Genomic DNA, 24,281 nt, shown 5'->3' on the forward strand with positions numbered 1-24,281 from the left:
AAGGTCCATGTCTTCTGGGATGTTAATGGAATGAAACCAGTTTCTGAATCACAACTGATCTGCATCATATATTCAATCTTCTTTACATTTCCACAGGGAAAAAATTGTTTTATTCATCATTCTGGATGATTATTTTTTGGGTGGGGGGAGGCATTAAGAAGTTCCAACTCTCATGGTTACAGTCATTTAGAGGGTAAACATGCAGGCATAAATTGATTTAACTGGAACTTACCTTCATATTGCTGTTCAGTTTAACTAGTGGCAATTCTTTAAACATTCCTACAGTCACAAATGCTATCTGTAGTGGACTTTGGCATGTCGGCTTTCCTCAGCCCCAAGGTCTTCACCAAAATCCTGGTGGCTCACAATGAAAATTATCTCAATCTTTGCGTGTTTAGATGACATCTTGATCAGATTGCTATCTGATCAATGTGAACCAGATGCTGCAGTGCCTGCAGAGTCAAGGATTTGTAATAAACAGGAACAATAGCATGTTCTTGCCAACCAGAAACTGGAACATCTGGGAATCATTCTGGACATAAGTTTGAATAGGATGATTCTGTCCCCTGAGAGCCAAACAAGGGCCTTGCAGCTCTCCTAAGAAATAGTTCAATAGTGGCATGTGGATCGCATGACACTAGCCTAGTTGCTAGGCATGGCAGTGTTTGCCAGGAGGTGGTGTACTGTTGTTATTTGCATGCCTGCCATTACACAGGGTTTTCCACCCCATGAAAAGGATGTGGCAAGGTCCCAGCACTGATTTTTCACGTTACAGTACTACCCCATCATGTCAAGCTAGTTTTTCAGTGTTGGACTCTCCCCCCACAATTCCAGAGAGTCAGTACCAATTCAGTGTGTGTACAATGAGTGTGTGTACAATGAGTGTGTGTATTTTGAATTGGGGAACCCACTTTGTGGAGGTCAGGTATGGGGAACCTCTGATCCTCCAGATATTGCTAAAGTACAACTCCCCCGTCATCCATGGCCATTTTCCATGCTTGCTGGGGTTGATGGTAGTTGTATTACAGCCACAGGTAGAGAACCAAAGATTCCCCATACCTGAAGTAGGTGATGGGACTTCTGAGGAATCAAGTCTCTATTAATAGCGACTCTACACAAATAATACTTGTTGCTCTACTAGCTAACTGGGCTCCAGCACTACTGTAAAAGTAGACTTGCTTTGGTACTGAACACCCAGCCCAATGGGTTGTTGCTCTAGCACAGTGGTACAGGCTGGGGCCCTCTTAAGTCCCATAACCTTGGTGGGACTAACTCATTTGTCAATGGCTGCTAAAATACGTAGCCCCAGAAATGTTTACCCTGGCCCCCCCTTTAAGAACAGAGCTGGAAACAATGGACAGGTGTGAATGCTCATGTTTGTGGATATTCATATTGTCACCAAATTATAAATAAAAAACATGTGTTCATTTTTTTATTTCAAAAATCCAAAATCTTTCTCCCCCAAAAATTGTAACGAGAGAAGAGTAGGAAGAAGAAAATGACAGTGATAACAAGAATTAAGCTGACCCTCCATTTCTTTCCAGTGGGGGTAAAAATGTGAATAGGAATAACATTATATAGTGTCAACCATCAGAACTCAAAAACAGACAATAAAAAGACCTTTTTTATTTTTTTGTTTACCCTTCAGGATACTGTTTACCTTATCACTATAGGGGAAGCTAGCATAGCATCCCTTTTAAAAAGTGGTCTGAGTTCATTCTGTATCTCCAGGTCGTCGTCTGGCCGGTGATGAAGTGGGCATGTCAGCCTGGGGTTAGGAAAGCTGTATGGGGAGCTGTTGGACTCATTTTCTCTCCCCCCCCCCCCCACTCACTCACTCTGCCTGTCTCTTGCTTTTTTCCTTCCCAAACCGTTCGTTCGGTCTGTCTGTCTGTCTCTCTCTTTTCCTTTTTTTTTCAGCTGAAATTATCTCCCCCTTCTCCCCCCCCATCTAAATTTACTTCACAGCAGATTGTCTTGTAGTAAATCACCAAAAACCCAAATAGCACTAAAGCATTCTGATACAACATTAGCATTTGCTTAACAAGCACAAGATAAACATTAAACAAAGAACTGCATTTCTTTATTAGAGGCTGCAAGATACATAATCCATGAGCACAAGAAACATGGGACCCAGTGGATATGCAGATGTGTGTTATTTCATTGGCGCTGGGCGGCCTTGTTAGAAAAGGTTTTCATCTGAAGGCTTGGGGGTGGATAGTTGACTGTCCCTGGTGGGGCTGTAACTAGATACAGAGACTGTTGCAAGCTAGGCTGGGCTCCCTGGTGGATGTGCTGATTGGACAGCCTGAGGAAAACTTGGGAAGCATCAGGAAGTGAACTCAATCACCTTGGGGATGATAGGGTAGAACCAGATGAAGGCATTTGACTTCTTTTGTAACTCCCACTAAGGACAGATTGCCAGTGTGATCCAACCTCTATAACTGCAAATCAGACCCTTTCCCCTATGCCGATTTCATTAGAATGGCCAGCATGGTGCAGAGAGAGAAGGAGAGAGAGAAGGGGAAAAAAGGTTAGACACAGTAATTTTACAGGCAGGCGGGTACAAAAAATCTGCATAATTAAGCAGTCAAGGCTGCTAATAGGGGAGTTTATATGCTCTGGGACCAGGCAAGGGCAGCGCATATGGATATAGCGCTGGATATTAAATCTACGGCATGCAGACTTACTTTGGGGCCCTTAGAGAAAAGGCTAATTATAGAGAGAGGAATTGTGTTTACTGGTCTGTCTTGGGCAAAGATGTTGAAAGAAGTGCAACCAAGTTTTGCAGCTAAACATGAGCGTCGGTTAATAGAGATATCAAAACAGTGCTTGTAGGTTGCCTTCTGCCTAATTATGGGAAATAGGATATTCTAAGTCATCCACCCTTAAAGTTAAATGGGGAAAAAAGATAAACCACTCACACACGAGCAAAGGCACACACAGACAAGTGTGTAGATATATAGATAATTATTAAAACAGCTGTAGTTAAATGTGAGTGCAACTCTTTTGTCACTCACATATATGTAGCAATTTCTTCTAGTTTAACTGCTCCTGTGTTTTTTTTTAAAAAAGCCATTGCTTCTACGTATAAACCCACTACCAGTATTAAAATAAAAATGGGTCATATGAAGGAAAGCGATAGTAATTCTGGCTCCTACAGCATACAGTAGAGAGATGTTTATGTAACAAGTTCTGACAAGAGGGACATTAACCTTTCATAATGCAAATCAAAGGTAGGGAGACAAATCCCTGGAGCCTTTGGTAAAGCCTGTGCTTTACAAGGTGATGGTTCACATTTTTTAAACCTGCTTTTTTATATAATAATAAACATAGAAATTAATTTAAGGCAGGATTCCCCTAACCAGGCCTGTCAGCAGAGGTCATGCAGAAAGGACTTCTGCTTGCACCATGGGACTTGCCCCTCCCTTTACTTCCTCCACACCTTCCCCCCCTCAAAAAAATAATAATTTTTGCCTTGAGTGGTCAAGAGAATCCCCAGAAGAGCACATGGAGGAAGCAGAGGGGTATACTCCTCCCTTATGTAATGAAGTAGGCTATTGCCTACAAAAGCTCCAGCCATGATAAACCAGTTAGTCTCTGAGGTGCCACATTGCCAGTTAAAACCACATTACGATTTCTCCATATGAGTAAATCAAATGAAAATAAACAAAACTACATTTTATCAGTCAGTCCATTCAATTAAAAAAATGGCTCCCTTTGCCTCCTTCATCATATTAGCAACATTCACATGAACCTCTTCATAAATGAGTAACTAGTGCTGATTCTTATCTCATGCTCCTTCTAGAATTATTAATTCCCTTCTGTGCTGTTTTGCATGTGGATAATTCCTTGCAGGTGCGGTTAGTTTTAGGTTTCTCAGCTCCCCCCCCCCCAATACACCTAATTCTGGGATTGCTCTCAACACATGTAGCCTCTTGTAAACTGTTGTTGTGTGAATGTGCTGGCCATAACACCTAGCTATCACTTTCATTTAGAACTGATTTAAGTAGCCTTTCTGAAGGATTTTTGCTCACTGAACTTACAATTAGGAAAGACTATAGTAAGCAACACCTAGTTTGGACTATATTCAGAATAGGGGCCTGTATAAGTTCTGCAGGATTTACAGACAATACGTAAAATAAAAAAATTCCAACAAGCTTTGTATGTGTATATATGAAGATTTTGCCAGTGGGTGGCTGATTGTACCAAAATGTTATCAGCCCTGGTATTTTCCAGGCTGAATCAAAGGCAGGCATGGGAAGTTAATGGCCCAAGTATAGCCATTCTGTTGATATCCACATGTCTGTAAGGATGCTGTCACACCTCCTATTTTGATGAGGCAAAAATTACCTCAAAACACTTTCTGCCACAATGGAGTGAGAGATGCAGGCAGAAATTAATGACTGTGACTAACTTAGGCACATTAATTTCAATGGGTCTACTCTGAGTAAAAGTTATACAACCCAGTATTTTTATTCTGTTTTCAGAACCCAACCAAACATAAAATTGTGTTTTAAATACTAGGAAATTTAAAACATCCCTTGTCTCTTCAATGAAGCCCAAGGGAGTTTAAAAAAATTGTGTTATATAACACATTTATGTCATTCCTCTTAAAGCAATGTTTGCTTCACAACAATTCCATTTCGGTTGGTTGAGTTGAGAGAAAGTGGATTTGCTAAAAGCCACCCAATGAGTTTTCATGGCTTGACTACATATTTGAACCTGGGATTCCTGTGTCCAAGTCCTCTACACTGACTTGAAAACCATCAACCATACGCTCTCAGCATCCAGCAAACAAGAGGAGGATCTCCACAGACATGATTTCTGAACTAATCCTTATTAGTTTCAGTGAAACATAATCCCAAATTAGTGTGCTCGGGATCACAACCCAACTTTTTGCTGGATCAGTAGGTAGTTTTTGAAAATATACGTCTTTTAAAATATAGGTAAGGATCTAGTTCACAATATGTGATTAAAGAACATCTTGAAGATAGGGAAATAGAACAAAACAGGAATACTCAACACTGCCAGTCCTTGTGTAACATCTGTTTTTGAACAACAAGGGATTATATAAGCGAAATACCAATATCAGTAAGTAACCTTGGGAAGGATTCTTCAGTCATCCTCAGCATTCTCTTGTCTGCTGATAGTATCCTTATTTCAGGGTTGCACAATATGGCACACCCTCTAGATCAAGGGTAAGCACACTTTTCCAGCAGGTCAACTGTCCCTCAGACCTTGTGGGGGGCCGGACTATATTTTGAAAAAAATAATGAACAAATTCCTATGCCCCACAACTAACCCAGAGATGCATTTTAAATAAAAGGACACATTTTACTCATGTAAAAACACACTGATTCCCGGACTGTCTGTGGGCTGGATTTAGAAGGCGATTGGGCTGAATCCGGCCTCCAGGCCTTAGTTTACCTACCCATGCTCTAGCTGTTGCTGGACTCCACTTCGCATCTACCCCATTTCATATGGCCAATGATCAGCCAATGTTTTGACTTCTATTATTCCATCTCACTAGAAGTAAAAATATTTAAAGCCCTGGGGGCAGAGATTTTTAAAATTTCTTTGGCGATCACTTGTAGCCGAGTAAGATTATCTTCCATAAACACAGTTTTAACAGTGAGTCCATAAGTGACTGTGGAGGCCAATTCTGGGTCCATGCATCCTTCCACAGTGAAGACATAGGTTTCTGGGTGGGAGCTGATCATGGTAAGGGTTTGTTTGCCCAATGTGCCTTCCTTTTAGCATGTTTCTCCCTTTCATCCTGAGTTTGAGCATTTTCAAAGCCCATGACACCTTTGGTAAAGGCTGTTCTCCAATTGGAGCGCTCCCGCAGTGTTTCCCAGTTGTGACTTTAAAAAAAAATATTTGCCTTGAGAGATCTTTAAACCTCTTTCGTTGACCACCAGCATCACACTTTCCATTTTTACATTTGGAATAGAGCAGTTTATTTAATTTCCTTAAGTACTTAAATCCGAAGTACTTAAATCCGAACATTTTGTTATTTTTAGGTGCATCCTCAACAACACTCCACGGAAAATAATTGTCACTAAGAATATAAAAAAGAGACCTACTGGTTCAGGCCAGTGGTCCGTCTTTCACACAGGAGCAAACCAGGTGCCTTTGGGAAGCCAGGCACACACATGCAACATGAAAGCAACATGAAACCATTTAAACAAGTGGCCATGCCCTTATCCTGTGGCAGTGAATTTCATCAGTTACTAATGCATGGCAGTATCCAACAAATACTAGCACAAAGGACCTTTGACTGTGTAATGGAAGTTCCTCTCCCTTTCTGCCCAGTGGTGGAGCTTCATCTCTGGCACCGGGCGTTGGAGAGCAGGCGGGGTGGGGCTGGTGTGCGTCCCGGGGCCGTGGCACAGTGACTGTGGGGGCAGGGCCCCCAGCACTCCTCCACCAGTGTCTCTGTCCTGCATGCACCCCCTAAATCCATTCTGAGGGTTCCTCCAGCCCTCTGTAACAGATTTGTGGAGGACGCAGGAGCTGAAATCCTTGCACTAGTGGAAACGCTTTCATGGGTACTTTCAGAACAGTACCATAAGGATAGTAAAAAACAAAACAAATTGGGTGCCTCCCCTCCCCCCAAAAAAATTCCATTACATGCTTACAAGCAAATTAGGAATTGCATCAGTAGAACCACAGGCTGTTATTTCTTCCAAATTAATTGAAGAATTACTATATATTCTGAAGCTGTGAGCATTTATGCATATGCCCTTTTTATTCTCAGCCTTACACCGTGTTGCTTGGGTTGTCCACAATACTGCCTGCTCTTCACCTTTTTCTTGGTGTTTTGTGCTTCCATGAGGCCCTTTTATTCTCAGTGTGTGCTCCCCGAGGTCATCTACACACACAAAGCTAATCAAGTAAAACAATATTAAGCCCCTGTCCCTTTCCCCCTTCTTCTTTTGACAAAAGAAAAAACGAAACAGCACTAACTTGTCAAGAGGTTCAGGGTGAAGCCTGCATGTGTTCATACCTGTCCAATTGTCCGTGTAGTTTTGAATTTGCATGTATCTATTTTACCTGCACTGCACTGGTGTCACATGGTGTTTAAATAAAAAAATAAATCCAAGAACATGCAGTAGCTTGCATTTTACTGCCAGAGTGAAACTTCACCATCCTACCAAGGGAGCTTTTTGTAATGTTTGTAATGTGCTGCTTTCGTGCTTTAGCAAAGAAAAATGTCACTGCTGGGCTTTATTTTTAACAGACTTTTTAAACATCAATTAATGCAAGCAAATGTAGTGGAGGGTTTCTGGCTTGTTATTTATATGGGTGAGAGAGAGAGAGAGAGAAAGGGAAGAGAGCAAGCAGCTAGGGAGAGGCAGGTTGTTTTATTTTTAACTCTGAACAATTGGAGAACAGAGAGGGAGACTTTGAAAGGCACAAATGGCAGTCAGGTGCCAAATGTCCCCTGAAAGGCAAAGGGGATTTAGGCCTTTGACTTTACTCCATGCCTCCAAATATGTCATGTAGACTGTGTGTTTCCTTTTTTATTATTATTTTCTGGAGCACATTTTGAGGTATAGAAGGTATCGGCAAAGCTGGCAGATTTAAATGTCGCTGAAGGGACCACACAGTTCGAACAGCTAATGGAAATAAACATAGGGGCCAAGAATAAGGGGTTGTTTTTTTTAATGGCATTTACCCCTAGAAAAAGCGGGAAAAACAGCCAAGTATATTCAGCTCAGATCCCACTTACGAAATATAAGCACAAGTGCATATAGGCTATTTCATGCATTCCTATCTCAGGCTTTATTGTAAAAGGGATATCGTATTTGCCCGAATATAAGCCACCCCTGCAAATACACTGGACCTATAAAATTCAAGGGGAGGGGAGAGACAAGACCCGACTGCAGGTACCACCCCCCCCATGCTCCTGGGCTGCTTCCTGGGGGAAGCCACGCTGCTTTGCTGGCAGCCTTCCCCCTTCCTTCCAGTGGCTTGGGGGGGAGGCTTGGGAGCAGCAGGTGGAGTGTGTGCTGTTGTCCCACGCTCTCGGGCCACTCTCTTGGGGGGGAGCCATGCTGCTTTGCCGGCAGCCTTCCCCCCAATAGCTTGGGGGAGGCTTGGGAGCAGCGGTGGCCTGGGTACCTTTGCCCCGTGCTCCTGGGGTACTTCCTGGCGGCGGGGAGCCACGCCACTTTGCCGATGGTGTAAGGTCACGAATATAAGCTGCGCTTTAACGTTTCATGGTCGGAATTTGGAAAAAAAATGAAGTGTGGCTTATATTCAGGCCAATACAGTAATGTCCCCTTTTTTCTTTTACATTTGGTACTTCCATTCCAGCTTTGGGTTAAATTCAGTGTACTATGGTCTGGTTTACTCCTTGAGACTTGAACCTTGGACTCAGTCCATTTCCTGCTCCTTTCATTCATTGCAGATAGCAGGTAACAAGCGCACCTGGGGATCTGTGTTTCTCTTACCCTGCAGGACACAACTTGATTTCTGGCTAGTTCTCTCTTGGAGTATCCGTAAGATTCCACATTAAAATGAATATGGACTCTCCCTACTTCACTCAGTAATGCCCACCTACGTTAAAGGGAATGCTGTTATTGAGCAAACACTTCTTGGAGCAATGTGGTAGAATTAACCCTAGATACATAGAAATAACCGTTTTTAGGAGCGTACATAACAACCTTTACTGGCGGCAACAGGCTTAGTAGGCAGTGAAGCAAGTAACATCCTCTTGCTGCCTTCACCTCTTTTTTTGACTTCTGAAATAACCTTGCTTTTTCAAAATATGACTGGGCTAATATTCCTCTGTGTTCTCTCCATTCCTCATGGCATTGCCCAGTAGTAAATCCCTGTGCACATCCCTTTAAAGTTTTTAAAGTCAAGTTGCTTCTTGTGTAGAGGAAAAGAGGCGGCAGAGAAATGAATTCTGCCTTTACATCAGCGTACTTATTTTCCCTCTCTGTTTGTAAAAAGACTGACAAGTAAGCATAACATGACTAGTGCTGTCAGGAAGTACATAAACTTGCTAGCTTCAAGATTTCTGATGGAGACACTTAGGCAGTTTTAAAGCAATGTCTGGGATTCAGAACTGACAGCCCACAGGCTTCCAGAGACCCAAATCTAGAGAAGTTACATGCACAGAGTTTTAAAAGCATTCTCAAGAACCTTTCTTTGCACACCATAAATTTCTTAATTTTGAAATCTAGATTAAAAATAATAATAATTAGGGGGCATAGCAGAGTGGTAAATTGGATGGTTTGGCATGCAGAGTAGCCCATATTTAATCTGCATCATCTCCAGTTAAATGGACCAGGGTCAGACCTGGAGAGCTGCTTCCAACTGCTGTAGTCAGCACTGGACTAGACAGACCAATGATCTGACAGCTTTGTATGTACTACATCAGTACATACTTGTGAGACGAGTGTCACTACTATTCCCATTTTACAGATGAGAACTGAGACTGATAGAGTGTGATTTGCTCAACTCACCTACTGATTTGGTTCAAAGGCCTTAGTTCACTGGAACTAGTAACACTTTGTCTAAGCAGAGAAATCAAATTACTATGGCTGAAGCATTTTTGTAATTCTTCATTATAGCTTCAGAAATATTTAAGACTGGGTGGTTTTGCTTTTTGCTGGAGCTCTCATCAGGAATTGTAGGATCAACCTGCTTCGATTATTGGTTTTCATTAAATGACATTCTTTGGTTTGCAGATGCCTCATTTGTCTTTCTGCTGTCCTGCTCTTCTACACTGGCAGATGTATTTGTGTTTGAGTGCACTTTCATCAAGGATCTCCATTCCTAATTGAGTTATGATAATTTAGGGCAAATAACTCATTGTTGCAACACTGTCATAATATGCCGTATGTCTGTGCTCTGCTGTTATACCAAAGCAAAATACATTTTGTGCCATACCTGTTCAAAGTCACTTAGAATGTTATGTAGGGATGCACAAAATTAAGAGTGGTAATGTTTGCCATTAATACAATGCTACGGCAGCATATGAGAACAGGCTCATGTGTTTTTTTAAAGGTGCCATTACATATATTAAAAGTGTTGGAACAGTTTTCTACTTGCCATTTGATCTGTCTAAAGCAAGTTCTAAATAGATGTGTATTTTGAATATTACACAGCTAGAAAGATTGTTTTCATCATGCTCTCTGTGTGACTGTGAAGTACTACTTGGTCTTTTATTATTATTAAGCAAGGGGATATTGTATCCTGAGGAATCCTTTAAAGCAGGGCTAGGACATGTGGGGTTTGTAAGCTAAATCTAGTCTGCCAAGACTTTTCACGGAAAAGCTCTGCCTCTTTATCCTGGGATAAACTGGAGGGGGCAGCAGTGTGAGCAGTGAAGTATTGGTGGGTTGTTTAAAACCTTCTGGGTTCATATTGCATTAAAACATTTGCACTTTATGATGCACATAGCAGTGGGAAAGTGCCATTCTGCATGCTTTAGGATTTTTCTTCTCACAGTTGAACACCTGGAAAATGTTAATTTGTTGCATTTCTGCAGTTAGAAAACCCACACATTCTATTCTGCTGTCTATACTAATGGAAACAACAGTATATGGTACTTGGTCATTAATCCGGCCATTGTAGATTAATGCCCTTTCTTGCCCTTTAGGAAATGATTTCTCTTAAGCAGTAGATTGTTTCACATTCTGCTGTGAATGTGAAAGGAAGAGATAGTACAAGTCTGTTGCACTTGACTCTGTAAACGGGATCTCTTATTTCTGGCTGATGGTTTCAGACCGTTTAGTGACTTAACTACCCATGGGTAAGCATGGAGGAACACGCAGGGAGTTAGTATTCTCATACTGATTTGAGTTCATATGTAATGTTAAACCAAACAATGCCTTAGCAGGCAGGCGAGTTCCCAGAAAGGAGATTGTGGACACTTTGCTGCTCCTCCAGGCCTGCAGCTGTGAGCTAAGCCACTGTCTGTTTTAGTATATCGTCCAAACCCAGGTTTGTGGTTTGTTACCTCCAGAAAAACCACAAATTGGAAACTAAGAACAAACCTTGAGTACAGCTTCTTGTCTGCCTAGAAGAAGCCAAAACACAAGCGCGGATTCAGACGACACAATAAGCCAAATTTTATCTTAATTCACAGCTGTAGGATCTGAGGAGAAGCAAAGTGGTCATGAACTCCTCTCCAGGAGCATTTTCACAATAAGCCATGGTTTGGCTTAACATAGTGTGTGAACTGAGCGAATGTATCTTCACTTTTGCCTTTTCAGTCTTTGAATGACCCCCCCCCCCCGAGTATTTTGAAATATGTGGTGCAATTTGGGCACAACTGCAGTGGTGGTAGCGGCAACAGCAGGAGTTGCAATAATAGTAGTTTTCATTGCCACAGCAATTGCACATGGCAGTTTCTCAACCTTGAATTTACCACTTGTAGGGCCTACAGGGACGTACGTGGGTGGAGCTGTGGTCTAAACTATAGAGCCTAGGGCTTACCAATCAGAAGGTTGGCAGTTCGAATCCCCGTAACTGGGTGAACTCCCGTTGTTTGGTCCCAGCTCCTGCCCACCTAGCACATCAAAGTACAAATAAATAAATAGGTACCGCTCCAGTGGGAAGGTAAACGGCGTTTCCATGCGCTGGTCTCATTCGCCAGAAGCGGCTTAGTCATGCTGACCACATGACCCAGAAGCTGTCTGCAGACAAACGCCAGCTCCCTCAGCCTAGAGCGAGATGAGCGCGCCACCCCAGAGTCGTCCGCAACTGGACCTAATGGTCAGGAGTACCTTTACCTTTACCTAGGGCCTAGAGTAGAATTTGCCCATTTCACATTGAAACTTTCCCCAATGTTGTATCTGGAGACTTTTTCTCATGAATAGAATCATTTACCCCCCAAATGCAAATGAATGGCACCCCCCAAGATCTCTAGGATGATGAGCAAATCTGAGGTTGGGTGAAATAGGAGCTGGGGGGAGGGGAGGATGAAAGAAGAAAATGGAAAATCTCAGTTTGATCCAGGATCAAGTTTTATTGGATGAATATTCAAAAGCATTCATCTCTAGACAGAACCCTGGCAATTCACTGCAGCTCCAATGGCAATAATAAATAAATGCATTTTTTACAGCCAAATGGTTCAAGCAGCCAACAAAGTTAACACTATATAATTAATAACAATAAGCAATTAAAGAGAACAGCAGGTTACAGTGATAAAGCACCGAAATATATTAACGTAAAAAAGAAATACTGAATACTTATGTGAAAAGGGAGTGCATTAGGTCAACTTATAACCCTTTTTCTTCTGGATAAAGGGCACACACACACACACACACACACACACACACACAAAACACTGCTGCTGTTAAACCTTCATTTATTCCAGTGGGACTTGTGTGGGAATCTTGTGCAAGCTGCACAGGAAGAAAGCTGTACATGAAGAAAGTAGACTGACTGGTAGATTGCACCCAAAATCTGAATGAAAGGGATGAGATGGTGTGTAACTAATAAAAGATTATGAATACCACCATTCCCAAAACAATGCACTATGTTGAATGCTGGGGGAATGAAAAAAAGTGCATAAGAAGGCAGGGGCTTAACAGCAACAGAGCTAATGTGTCAGTACAGTAAAGCCAAGCCTGTTTACTCAGGTACGGCTAATTGAGATCTTACCTGTTTGCATTTGAATGTGTGAGGCCTTTCATCTTTTTGAGCCCAGTGAATTTTATTTTCTGCTTTTTGTTGTTGTTGACATGATAAAGAAGACATAGAAAATGGAAAAAAAATAATATACGCCATTCCCTTACTAATCCACCCTTCACCCGCCATGGTTTCGTTTGCTTCCCTATTATCCTTAGGGAATAGTTTTTCTATTCTCTCTAGGGAATAATATCCTAGGATAAAGGGAACAGTTTCCCTAGCATTTAAGGAGTTATCAAGCATCATTTAACATATAGGCTTGGTCAGTTCCGTATTAATTTAAAATATATGTCCATTCTACCTACTGTATCAGCATCTTACAGACAACTTTTACTGCTATGCATTCAGCAGGTGACTCACAAATCTATTCATTTAAGCTTATGCACCTACCTTCACTAAGCAAGGCATCTGGTTAGGAGGGAAGCAAGGCACCTCTGGGAGAATCCTCATCTCAGGCTTGCTCCAATTTAGGCCCTTTACTTAGCATCACATTTTGATGGTCCTTTGTATTCCACTAAATATTAGGTATGTGCACCAACCCCACAATATGTGGTTCAGACCTCAGGGAACAGCCCACCTTGATCTGAAGGGCTTCAGTAGCTGCTTAGTTCAGCTCTGGGTCTGAGGCCAAGTTCACTTCAAAAAAATCAAGGCTTTGTTTCTTCCCATTCACTTTGTGGGAAGTAAAACTGCTATAACTCCCCCTCCCCCCACTTTTCATCAGAAATTGTTAAAATTTGCAGACCAAGTAGTCCCTTCAGAGTGGGTTATACCTTCCAAATTACAGGCAAGTAAGTCCAGGTGTTCTTTTTTATTTTTGGTGCTAGGTGCCTTTTTAATTTATTTAATTTATTTATTTTAAGGAAATGTATATAACTTTTTAAAATTTTGGCAGAAATGTGTAGGCATCGGGGGAGGGGCGTTAAGGTGAGGGAATAAAGCCATTTCAGAAGGACAGCTGCAGAGATTTCCCCACAAGTGTAGCTCTTACAGAGTTTGGGGGGAGGTGTGGAATCTCTCCTGCAGTGTTTTGTGAGCAATTGGTCTGAAAATAGCATGAGGCATGAGAGAGGTGCCCCTGGGTAAGGAACCTGTCAAACTGCAGACCAGTTGGCTAGGCATCCTTTAAAAGTTGATTGGGCTGGGTGGGCGCAATTGAAAGGGATTCACTTTCCTCCCTCAAAGCCCTAGGATTGGAGATTCTGGGTTATATAAATTCCCTATGATTCTAAGCTTGACCTATCAGCCACAACAGAACTCTCTCTCTTCCCACCCTGGTATTTGCACACTCTTTCTTGCTTGCGCTCTCTTTCTTTCTCTCTCTCTCTCTCTCTCTCTCTCTCTCTCTCTCTCTCTCTCTCTCTCACACACACACAGAGAGAGAGGGAGGGAGGGAGGGAGGGAGGGAGGGAGGGAGGGGGAGAAAACCACTGGATATAGATGGCAGTAGGCAAGAACCTGGTCACATGTTTCCTGGAGTGGTGTGCTTGTTACTTCCTCTAGGATTGTTTGCAGGCTAGTCTGCTAATAGCTACATGTTTCTGTGACCAGCTCTTGTTATTTAAGCCCAACCATGTGAGGTGGGAGCAGATTGCACACATCATAATTAGTGGTCTGCTGTGGGACAGGGTCCAAATGCTGTAAGAAAGGCTCACATGACTAGGCTGGGGCATTTAAATGGTACAACAGTTACTTAGGTGCCAGTCACAGAAAAGGGGTTCCATTGAGGCTAAGGTAACCTGGATAGAGCAGATTGCATGGTTGCCTTACCCTTTGGTGACATACTTCATGGATCAGTAATAACAGCCAAGGGACCTACCCTAACCAAGTGAGTGGAAGAGGTACTTTTTACCCAGAGCAACATGGGAGCAGCCACAGAGGTGGCAACCACATCACTCCTGCTAACACGAAAAAGAGGACCCAACAGTATCTAGTGGCGTTCTTCTTGCTGCCTGAAAACATAAATGAATACCAAAAAATACACCAAAAGAAAAGGGCAGTGTATCAAAACGGCTTTGTGTCAAGCCTTTGCAGATCAGCATGACCAACAAATTTGCTTATTTATAATATTTAGAAAAACAAATAATGCTTCAGAGGTAGCCGGCAGTTCTCTGTAGTCTGGTCTGGCCATTCCCTCCACCCCCTTGGTTTCTTCTGTAGGCAGCTCTTGAGACACTTGCTCTACATCCTGAGCAAAAATTAGTTGATGAAAGAGTTGTCAGTAATGCTCCATTCGTATGACTGATCCACTGTACTGTGGAATTCATATTGACTGACTGCTTGTCTCAGTGTTAAAAGATTGTTTCCCCTGTAGATGTGACTTTAGAACAGGTAGCATTTAGTTTATGCTGCATGAAGTGTCCATGAAGTATCCTCTTTCAATTTTACCAATTTTTGTTTTTTTTGTGTAGAACTCGATGGTAGATATACCAGTACTTCCACCAGTTCCAGAAGTCCCAGACGGGTGGGAAATACTAGTAGGTATTTAACATCAATGACAGAGAAAGCTATCTCTTGAAATATCACCAACGCTTAAAAAATAATACACTTGTCACAGCAATACTGATTAAGAGAATCAGTGCTTTAAAATAGGCCAAAAACCTTTTGATTTCCACTAAAGTACATTTTCCATAATGTTAACGTGACTCTTATTCATCATACTTCTCCACTCCCTCAGAAACACATAGCTTTAACCATCAATTTTACTATAATTTTATGTGATTTACTGCTGAAAGGCAGGGTAAGGAACTTATTTCAGAGACAGAAATGTCATACAAGCACACAATTAGAACCTAGAACTTGAGGGGATGTCCACAAAAGCTTAAAACATTTCATGACTTACTCCCCAAGGAACTTAGAAATTGTAGTAGCTCTTGGAGCGAGGTGAGTAATCTCTTACAGAGAATTCTGAACATCCTCGTAGAACTACAGTATCCAAGGTGCCTGGGGAAGAATTGGTATAATAGCTGCTTGCAATATAGACACACACCTAATTTAACTACATTGTAATTCTGAGTACTATATGAGCCCTGATTCCACACTGACTACGGCCTGGTTCATGTGGTTTGCCATTCACCAGGCAAAGTTCTCAGTTCACAGTAATATTGCTTGAAACTCAGCATCACATGGGTCTCCCAGAATTCAGTGTACTTCCCACACCAGTACCTCCCCTTGTTTGGGATGTGACACACGTGGCCCACAGGGAAGGGCCAGCAAAGGGAAAGCATTGATAGTGGGCTTATGCGTGTACTTAGAAATGCTCAACTATCTTTAGTGAGAGCAGGATAAGACATTTGGCATGGGTGCATGTGGAGCTTACACACACACACACACACACACACACACAGGTATGACAGGTGTATTTTAATAGCTTCATTTTTGTTATGTTTTAGAACCTACTTGGCAAAAGAAAAATGTTGAGTGCCATATTTTTCGCTCTATAAGACGCACCAGACCACAAGACGCACCTAGTTTTTGGAGGAGGAAAACAAGAAAATAATATTCTGAATCTCAGAAGCCAGAACAGCAAGAGGGATCGCTGCGCAGTGAAAGCAGCAACCCCTCTTGCTGTTTTGGCTCCTGGGATAGCTGCGCAGCCTGCATTCGCTCCATAAGATGCACACACATTTCCCCTTACTTTTTAGGAGGGAAAAAGTGAGTCTTATAGAGCAAAAAATACGGTATTTTCCTTCCTCAAAATTGTTAGCAGAACTTCTTTTTTTTTAATTATACTTAATTTTCATTCAGTCAAATGTTCTGAATATAAGTGAACCAATAATCATGTCAAGCTCAGAACATGTACCCAATAACACAAACAAATCTAAGCTGTTTGGGAAAAATGTTTAAAGATTTCAGATCAATATAGACATATGAATCTTTGAATTCCCAGGCACTTATTACCTGCCCCACCTGTCTCTGGCTTACTGAGCCCGAATGGGGTTTCCTCAACCCACCTGTTCCCCAGGTTGCCCTGCTTGGCTAGAAACATGGAAGAGACCAAAGTTCATGTCCTCCATTCTTCTACCCAAAGATAGAACTATCTCCCATACATCACCTCCAGACAATTCTAGCCCCTGGCTTCCAGTCAGCTGCTGCATTATAATAACATGCAGCTTAATCCCATGGGAATCCTCTCCTGCCCTTTCCCACTGCTTCTGGCACCCCTGTTTCTTTCTTCTCTATAACATTAGGTCCTCCATCCCTTCCTTTTGTAATTTATTGGCTCCAAAAGCTGCAAAAATACATGCACTGTATTAACAACCCTGTGGAGGGAAAGTCCATTCCGTCTGCTGCGGAAGCAGAGCTACTGCCTCTAACAAATTGTTGCTCTAGGCATTTGTCTAGGGTCATCTACTATAACTTCAGTCTTGCTAGAACTGAGAGCTAGGAACTGGCACTTAATTCCACTTAAGTTCCCAATATTTGGTGTGAGTGGGAGAGCGGGAGACATACTGCTTCAGTTAGTTCAAAGTCTAAATTCAGACCAATAATTTCTGTTGCACTTTTTTAAAGAAAGAAAGAAAGAAAGAAAGAAAGAAAGAAAGAAAGAAAGAAAGAAAGAAAGGGAAATACAGAGATCATTTTTTGAGTATTCCATATAATATAGGGCGCAATGGCAACAGCGTAATGTAACTTTGTGATGCATACCCAATTTCCCTCTTACGATACAGTCTATTTCTGACTACCAGATGCTAGAAGCTAACAATAGAGAAAGCTATCATGATGATTCCCTGCTTGTGATCTTCCCTGTGGCATCTTTTGTCTGCAGTTAAGAGGACAGAATGCTTGACTAGAATTACCATTAGTGTGCCCCAGCATGGCATTTCTTGGGAAGAGGCCACAGCTCAGTGGTAGAGCTCACGCTTTGCATGCAGAAGGTCCCTGGTTCGGTCCCTGGCATCTCAAGTTTTAAAAAAGGAACTTGAGTAACAGGGTTGGGAAAGATCTCTGCCAGTTAATATGGATTGCACTGAGCTGCATGGCTAATTGTGTAACTAATGAAATACGGCTTTATGTGTCTTTGTGTTTTCACTGCCCACTTGTAATCAAATCAAATGTATAGAAAATGCATGTCATGCGCTGTCTTCAGGCTGTAGGGGATAAATCACGTTTGAATGTTCTTCCTATGTTTTTATAAAAAGCCTTTCTGCACACAGAAACATAGCAGGTTAGCTTTCCATATGCAAGGATTTGTTTGTTTGTTTACACGTAGTAGTATTCATACATGCACTCCTTGACCTCCATTCCAAGGTGGTGCAGCCTGCTGAATGTTTTATATCCTTCTCCCTGATCTGCTAGTTTTCTTCATGCAAGGAGTTTCTCACAGGGGAGATTTAGATATGTCCTGCCACCTGCAGAATCAAGTGGTATGACCCAAGAAGGACCATGTCTTGTTGTTTTTAAAATTCAGTATGTTGTAATGCTTTTCTGAAGTCTAGGTATAAGATAAGTGTTGTTGTTGTGTTTTTTAAAAAAAATCCACCAGCTTGCTCCATGTCCAAAAATAAAGAATTGATAATTATTTAAACTTTAGTCTACATTTTTGCAGTAGCAGATTCTTCGAGTACTGTAAACATTTCCCTCCAGCAAATCCCAGCTGTATATTTGATTTTAGTATCTCCATTTCCTTGCTGCTATATGCCTGAATTGTGGGGTTTGGGGTGATAATTCTTGAGAAATTGTAAATGACAGAAGGCCCATTACAATCAGGGAGGAATGATGAGCATATGCTGGAAGTCTTCAGGCAATGTTAATTTCTGTATTAAGTCTTTAAATGTGTGCTCTTTGCCTAGGTGAAACGGGTGGGGGTGGGAAATAAGTGTTGGTTTGATGCAGCTGTGAACACTTTGGAGAGCTAGAAAACTGCAGGCCATTTGATTCCCAAGTTAAAGAGAGGAAACCAGAGTTTGGCCAACAGCTATTAAGAGGGTCTTATCCTATAGACGTATTCATCTGACTTAGACTTGGTGAACAGAAGAGAGACTATATAGACACCTTTCAGTATGAATTGCCACAACGTGCTCCAACTACATTTTATCCATTGCCTGGTATTCCCATTGGTCTCACCCAGCGACTCTAGTGCAATGTCCCATCAGCACATAGTGGACAGGGAAGACAGCTTTGTTGCAGGGTGCGTGTAGCAGGTATGTTACTATTCATGCTCTTCTTTAAAAAGCCAAGATATGCGGCTAGACATAGGGCCAGATCAAGTCCCAGTAGCAGAAGCTTGTGCAAGGATTTCTGCTGGCCCAAATGGGATTTCCCCTCCTCTCCTTTGCCCCATGCCCCCCAGTCGCTTCTGGGGTGTCAGGAGACACCCCCCCCCCGCCCAACAGTACTCAAGGGAAAGAGAGGGGATATCATTCTATCTTGCAAGCTGAAATGTTTGCACTAATGGAATAATTGCCATAGCAGTATGTTGACTTCTTCTCAGCGCAATCCTTGGGAGGCAATAGAACATTAAAAACCAACAACAGTAAGTGGTTTGCCAAATTGTAGAGCAGAAGGGGCACATCTCTACTACTATGATGCACTTCTCTGGGACCTTAAGGCTGTGATTCTATACACTTACCTAGGAAAAGCCCATTAAACTCAAAGGTTTTTACTTCTGACTGTGATAGGTAGTTGCTGGATGAGCAATCTGGAGTTGGGATAGCACAGTAGCAGACTGCTCTGTTTTAGGATTAATATTGTATGAGAACAGTCTTATTTGGTTTAATTTAAATTATATTTTACATTTCCTTGCAGCTGTTTCTTTAAAAAAAAATCCATGTTTGACTGTTCTTAATTGCATAAAAAATATTAAAATATAGTATATGCATGTGTGCGAAAGTTTTGTCAAATGTCGCTAAGAATATTGCAGGAAATGTGCAGTAGGTGCTTCCTGATGTTCTAGCACCCACTTTACACATGAAAAGCAAGGCATGTATTAACAAAACATTTTTCCAGAACCAAAACATGGTACTTTGAGAGCACACAAAATCTATCATCCCTGCAGCGGTTCTCAACCTGTGGGTCCCCAGATGTTGTTGGACTACAACTCCCATCATCTCTGAGCTCTGGCCTTGCTAGCTAGGGGTGATGGGAGTTGTAGTTCAACAACATCTGGGGACCCACAGGTTGAGAAAGGCTGCTCCAAGGCATGGAACAAACATAAGCAAAATAGAACAGAGGTCCAGCTGTAAAACCCGCTTTATTTGTTATACAGTCTGCTACTTCCATGCAACAGCCTCCGCAGCGCGTTACACACACGAAGGTGCACCACGCAATTTAATGGGCAGCAGGGCTGTGGCTGTTGTCCTAACCCGAACAACATGTGGTTTCCCTTTGTTCATCTGTTAGATGTGGACATCTGAGAAATGGAAGCCTGGCCACATAGATGTCTATGTACGTAAGCTTCCCCTGGAGCTGGAGCCATGTGCGATCAGGGTTCCAGCTCTCGGGAAACACTACAATACACAGAGGTCTGCACCGCTATGCTTTAGTGCAGCAACCATTCTCACAGAATAACTGGGCGCCATGAGTGGAGCCCATGTGTCATCAGGGCCCATTGCCTTTTTCATGGTATGGACCCCTTTGTGTCATGAAGGCAGCTCATTCTTGGGAACTTCACCATACTAGGTTTTCCCCCCTCTTGCTTTCATTGTGGCAGTAGCACACTGGACTAAAGATTAAGCCTGCTTACCTTAATATGTATCAGATCAGAGGCTCAGCAAATGGTCTGGGAGCACCAGACTAATGCTCAGCAGGTGTAGATCTGATAGGTAATATGGACAGGAGGCAACTGGGTATTCTATGTTTTTAATTGTTGCTGTTATCAGTTATCTTTTTTTGAATTGGAAATCTACAGATCCAAAACTCATTTCTTTTCTATGAACCAGAAAGCTTAATTGTATTATAGTCCTCCTTCTTCCTCTTTCTCTCCCACCCCTTCCAAAGAACCAGTTCATGTTTTTCCTCTCTGGGGAGACTTCCATCCATTCATCTCCAACTACATCCCCACATGGATGTAGCTCTTGTGAATGGCTTCCTCGTGCAGCACTCTTTTCCATCACCACACATGAGAAAGGGCCTAAAAATACAGTAAGTCTTCTGGCAACAGTGCACATGAGGAACCCATAATTAGTGTCCTCAGCTTGGATCTCATCCTTGAGATGACTGCTCAGAAGTCACTTTGTTTCTGACTGGGGGGAAATGGTTGTGTGAATCAGCACTACAGCAGCTCCTGGGTACCTAATTTGCAAGCTGTATTTTTATCTTAATCCATGCAAGCAGTTGCCTAGAAATTCCATAGAATTGCTTATTCCTCACCTATAACTCTTAATAAAAAATAGGACCGTGCCAACCTATTAAATCCTTAATAGAATATTCTAATGGTTATTAAATCAATTGACTCTGAATCTCACTTTAATAAATGAGTCAGACAGTATTTTCCAATTACTGTCATCCACCACCTTTCTAAAGAGCAGATTATTCTGATTGAATTTTTTTAAGCTGTTCAGCACTTTTAAGATCCCCTCCCTAATACATTTGCTGAAAGAATGTAGCTTTGAAGTGGATATAGGAGAGGGGAAGAATGACCTCTTGAAGGGATGTTCTGGCACTCCACTTCACTTCATATTTATCCCAGGTGTAAACTGCCAGGGTAGCTTTTCACTGTCTGTTTGTTTAGTTGTGACATTCAGTATTTTCTAAAATTTTAAGATTTTCTGTGACTAGAGAGGGCGTGGGGGTGGGGGTGCAAAACAGCTCTCCTTCCAGTCACCATTCCATTTCTTCTAATCTTGTAATATTTACAAGGAGCAACAGGAACTGAAATGTTATGGTGGAAGAACTGTAGAAGTGTATGCAGCTGACCTTTCCAAAGTCAATTGTTTTAAAAAGGTGTCTGAAAACCAAGGTATTTTCAGAAGGGTTGCAGTCATGCTGGGCCAGATAGTCACTTGGTGTTTCCTCTACTGGGTCTGTCACAGTTCAGTGCTGTTGCTGCCCATAGCACTTTTACTTTCCTAAAAGGTAGTGCGGATCAAAGTGGGAAATGAGGAGAATACAGTGGTACCTCTGGATGTGAACGGGATCCATTGCAGAGCCCCATTCGCATCCTGAAGTGAACGCAACCTGCACATGCGCGGGTCGCGATTCTCCGCTTCTGCGCATGCATGTGACGTCCTTTTGAGCGTCTGCGTGAGCGGCGAAACCCGGAAGTAACACGTTCTGTTACTTCCGGGTCGCCACGGAGTGCAACCCGAAAATGCTCAACCCAAAGCATATTTAACCCAAGGTATGACTGTATGTGAGTTAACAGCTTTACAGAAATATTGCATATGGTCCAAGACAGTGGCATAGCGTGGGTTGTCAGCACCCGGGACAAGGCAAGTAATTTGCGCCCCCTAACCCGTGGATTTGTGCCCCCTAACCCTAACCCCCAGATGTTGTGCCCGGTGCGGCCGGCCCCCTGCACCCCCCACGCTATGCCACTGGTCCAAGAAACCTTTACTTACTGTAGATCACAAATACCTCAGTTGGTAGGGTATGAGACCCTTAATCAAAGGGTAGTGGTGGTGGTGATTGGAACCTCACACTGGGCAAGGTTTCTTGTATTGCAGGGGGTTGGACTAAATGACCCTTGTGATCCCTTTCCAACTCAACAGTTCTATGATTCTATACACAAAGAAAAAAGTAAACCTGCCTAAGCTAATAATTAAGGCAGTGTAAAGACAGATATCTTCACCAGTAGCATTCCATCTAATTACAAAAGTGAAAACTTTTATTAGTCAACAAAACGGGTGGTGGGACCTCGATCACCCCCCATAGGAATACTTTGTAAAATACCCCTCGCTTTCTGTTGCTTTGTAGTGCCTGACATTGCTGATTTGCATTTGGCTAGCATTTCAGAGGTTGGCATTGCTTATCTTCACCTTGACGGATGAAAGATCCAGAGCTGAGCTCCTTTCTTTCCACTTGCTTTAAGTGTGCATATCAACACAAATATTGATGGGGGAAAAATCCCTCCCAAGATTACTCAGTGCATAATATGGCTATTATGGGGATTTCCACCTTCCTCTGAAGCAGCTGTTACTGACCACTGTCATAGGCCAGATACTAGATGCTCGGCCTAATCTTCTATTACACTATTAATTTCAGAATTTTAAGATATTAAAAATCAGGATTGATGTGAGGACTAGGCATTTACTCCGTCTTCTTAACAACATCTGTATTCAGCCCTACTGGGATATGTAGTCGTTTAAAATGTGGACTTGGTGAACATAAGTCTTACATTTTAGAAAAACATTGAATTTTATTTTAATGTTTAAATTCAGGAAACAAAAAAGGAAGGATATGTAATACAACAAGACAATTAAGGAAAGAAAGAAACTCACTGATTACAGTTCTTAATATATCGCATTTCTGCCATGCATTATCCTGAATCAGTTTATGGATACATATATGCTTACCAAGTGGTCCATCTAGCTGTCCTAGATCATGAGCTGGAAGAAGAACAAGCTACTTTGGACTTCTTCCTTGGCTGTGTAATGGCATCAAAGTAACCGCTCTCATAAACATGGAGGAAGTGACAAATGTTTCCTCTCACATTGGTACAGTTGAGCTTTAGCAAGCCGTAAGCACATCTAGAATCTCAAGACTACACAGCTTAGAGCAGGAGTGGCCAAGACAGATGTTGTGGCCATTCACATCAGTCTCAGCCAGCAGGGCCACTGGGCACCATGTTAACTGTACTTGGCCTAAAGGCTGTGCAATTGCTGGTGCTGTTTTTGACTGGCCTGAGCATTTGCCATGAGAACAGGGGTTGGTAACTAGTGGAAACGCTGTTATCTATCACTAGTAGCATTGTTTCCCAACCACTGGGTGAGGCATCACCTAGATCCCTTGCTAGAGCTCAGGAAGCCAGTGTAGCAGTTTATTAATTGTGCATGTGTACATTAAAATTAAATTAGAGTTCAGGTAACTGTGAACCAATGCATCAGAAATATAAATCAATTTACTTTCCCGTTTTAGATGGATACAGTCTGGTAGAATAGCCAACCGATGGACATTTAGGCTGCAAGTTATATATTATCTGTTAATTTGATAGTTATCCTCTTCAGTTTTCATTCATTTCTATATCAGTCATAGCTACCAGTCATATTAAGCAAACTATGCTTAGGAAGATGTGCTTTAAAAATCCTTTCCCTCTAATCTTGCTTGAATGTTGTACCAGGGACAATCGTGTGTGTGTGTGTGTGTGTGTGTGTGTGTGTGTGTGTCTGTGTGTTTATTAATCGGATAGTGATTTTACCTGCAAGATCAAACTATTTGTATAACACACTAGTGACATACAGAAGGACCTTTCCTGAGATCTGCTGAGGGAATTGAACCCTGTACAACAGAGCTGGAAGTTGCATCTTACCTAGCAACTGTTTCTAAGTAGGACAACCTATCACTGTTCCCATGGCGGAATGAAAGGAGCTTGCAACACTGTTGGGAAGAAAGACTAATGGTAGGCCTAAGATGGAAGGGAGGGGGGAGGGCACCAAGGGCCTGCAGCTCAGAGCAGGGAAGGTTTTAGGATCAATTTGGTGGTGCTAGGATTGCCTGTAGCTGAACAAATAAAAGACCATTGAGGC

At 42.2% G+C, this 24,281-nt stretch overlaps 1 protein-coding gene across 10 annotated transcripts in view; it reads left to right on the forward strand.

Moving 5' to 3' along the window:
• ZNF521 (zinc finger protein 521) overlaps window positions 1–24,281 on the forward strand; it is a 293,634-nt gene that overhangs the window by 230,641 nt on the left and 38,712 nt on the right. For 7 of the 10 annotated variants that reach the window (XM_081919941.1, XM_081919942.1, XM_081919944.1 and 4 more), the window contains one exon: window positions 15,069–15,134. The exons of the other annotated variants lie outside the window; for them this stretch is intronic. In XM_081919941.1, the coding sequence (XP_081776067.1) occupies window positions 15,069–15,134 (66 nt within the window). The remainder of the gene's footprint in view (window positions 1–15,068; window positions 15,135–24,281) is intronic. 10 annotated transcript variants of the gene reach the window in all.

This window comes from Podarcis melisellensis (assembly GCF_964234715.1).
Source record: "Podarcis melisellensis genome assembly, chromosome: 7".
Lineage (NCBI taxonomy): Eukaryota > Metazoa > Chordata > Lepidosauria > Squamata > Lacertidae > Podarcis > Podarcis melisellensis.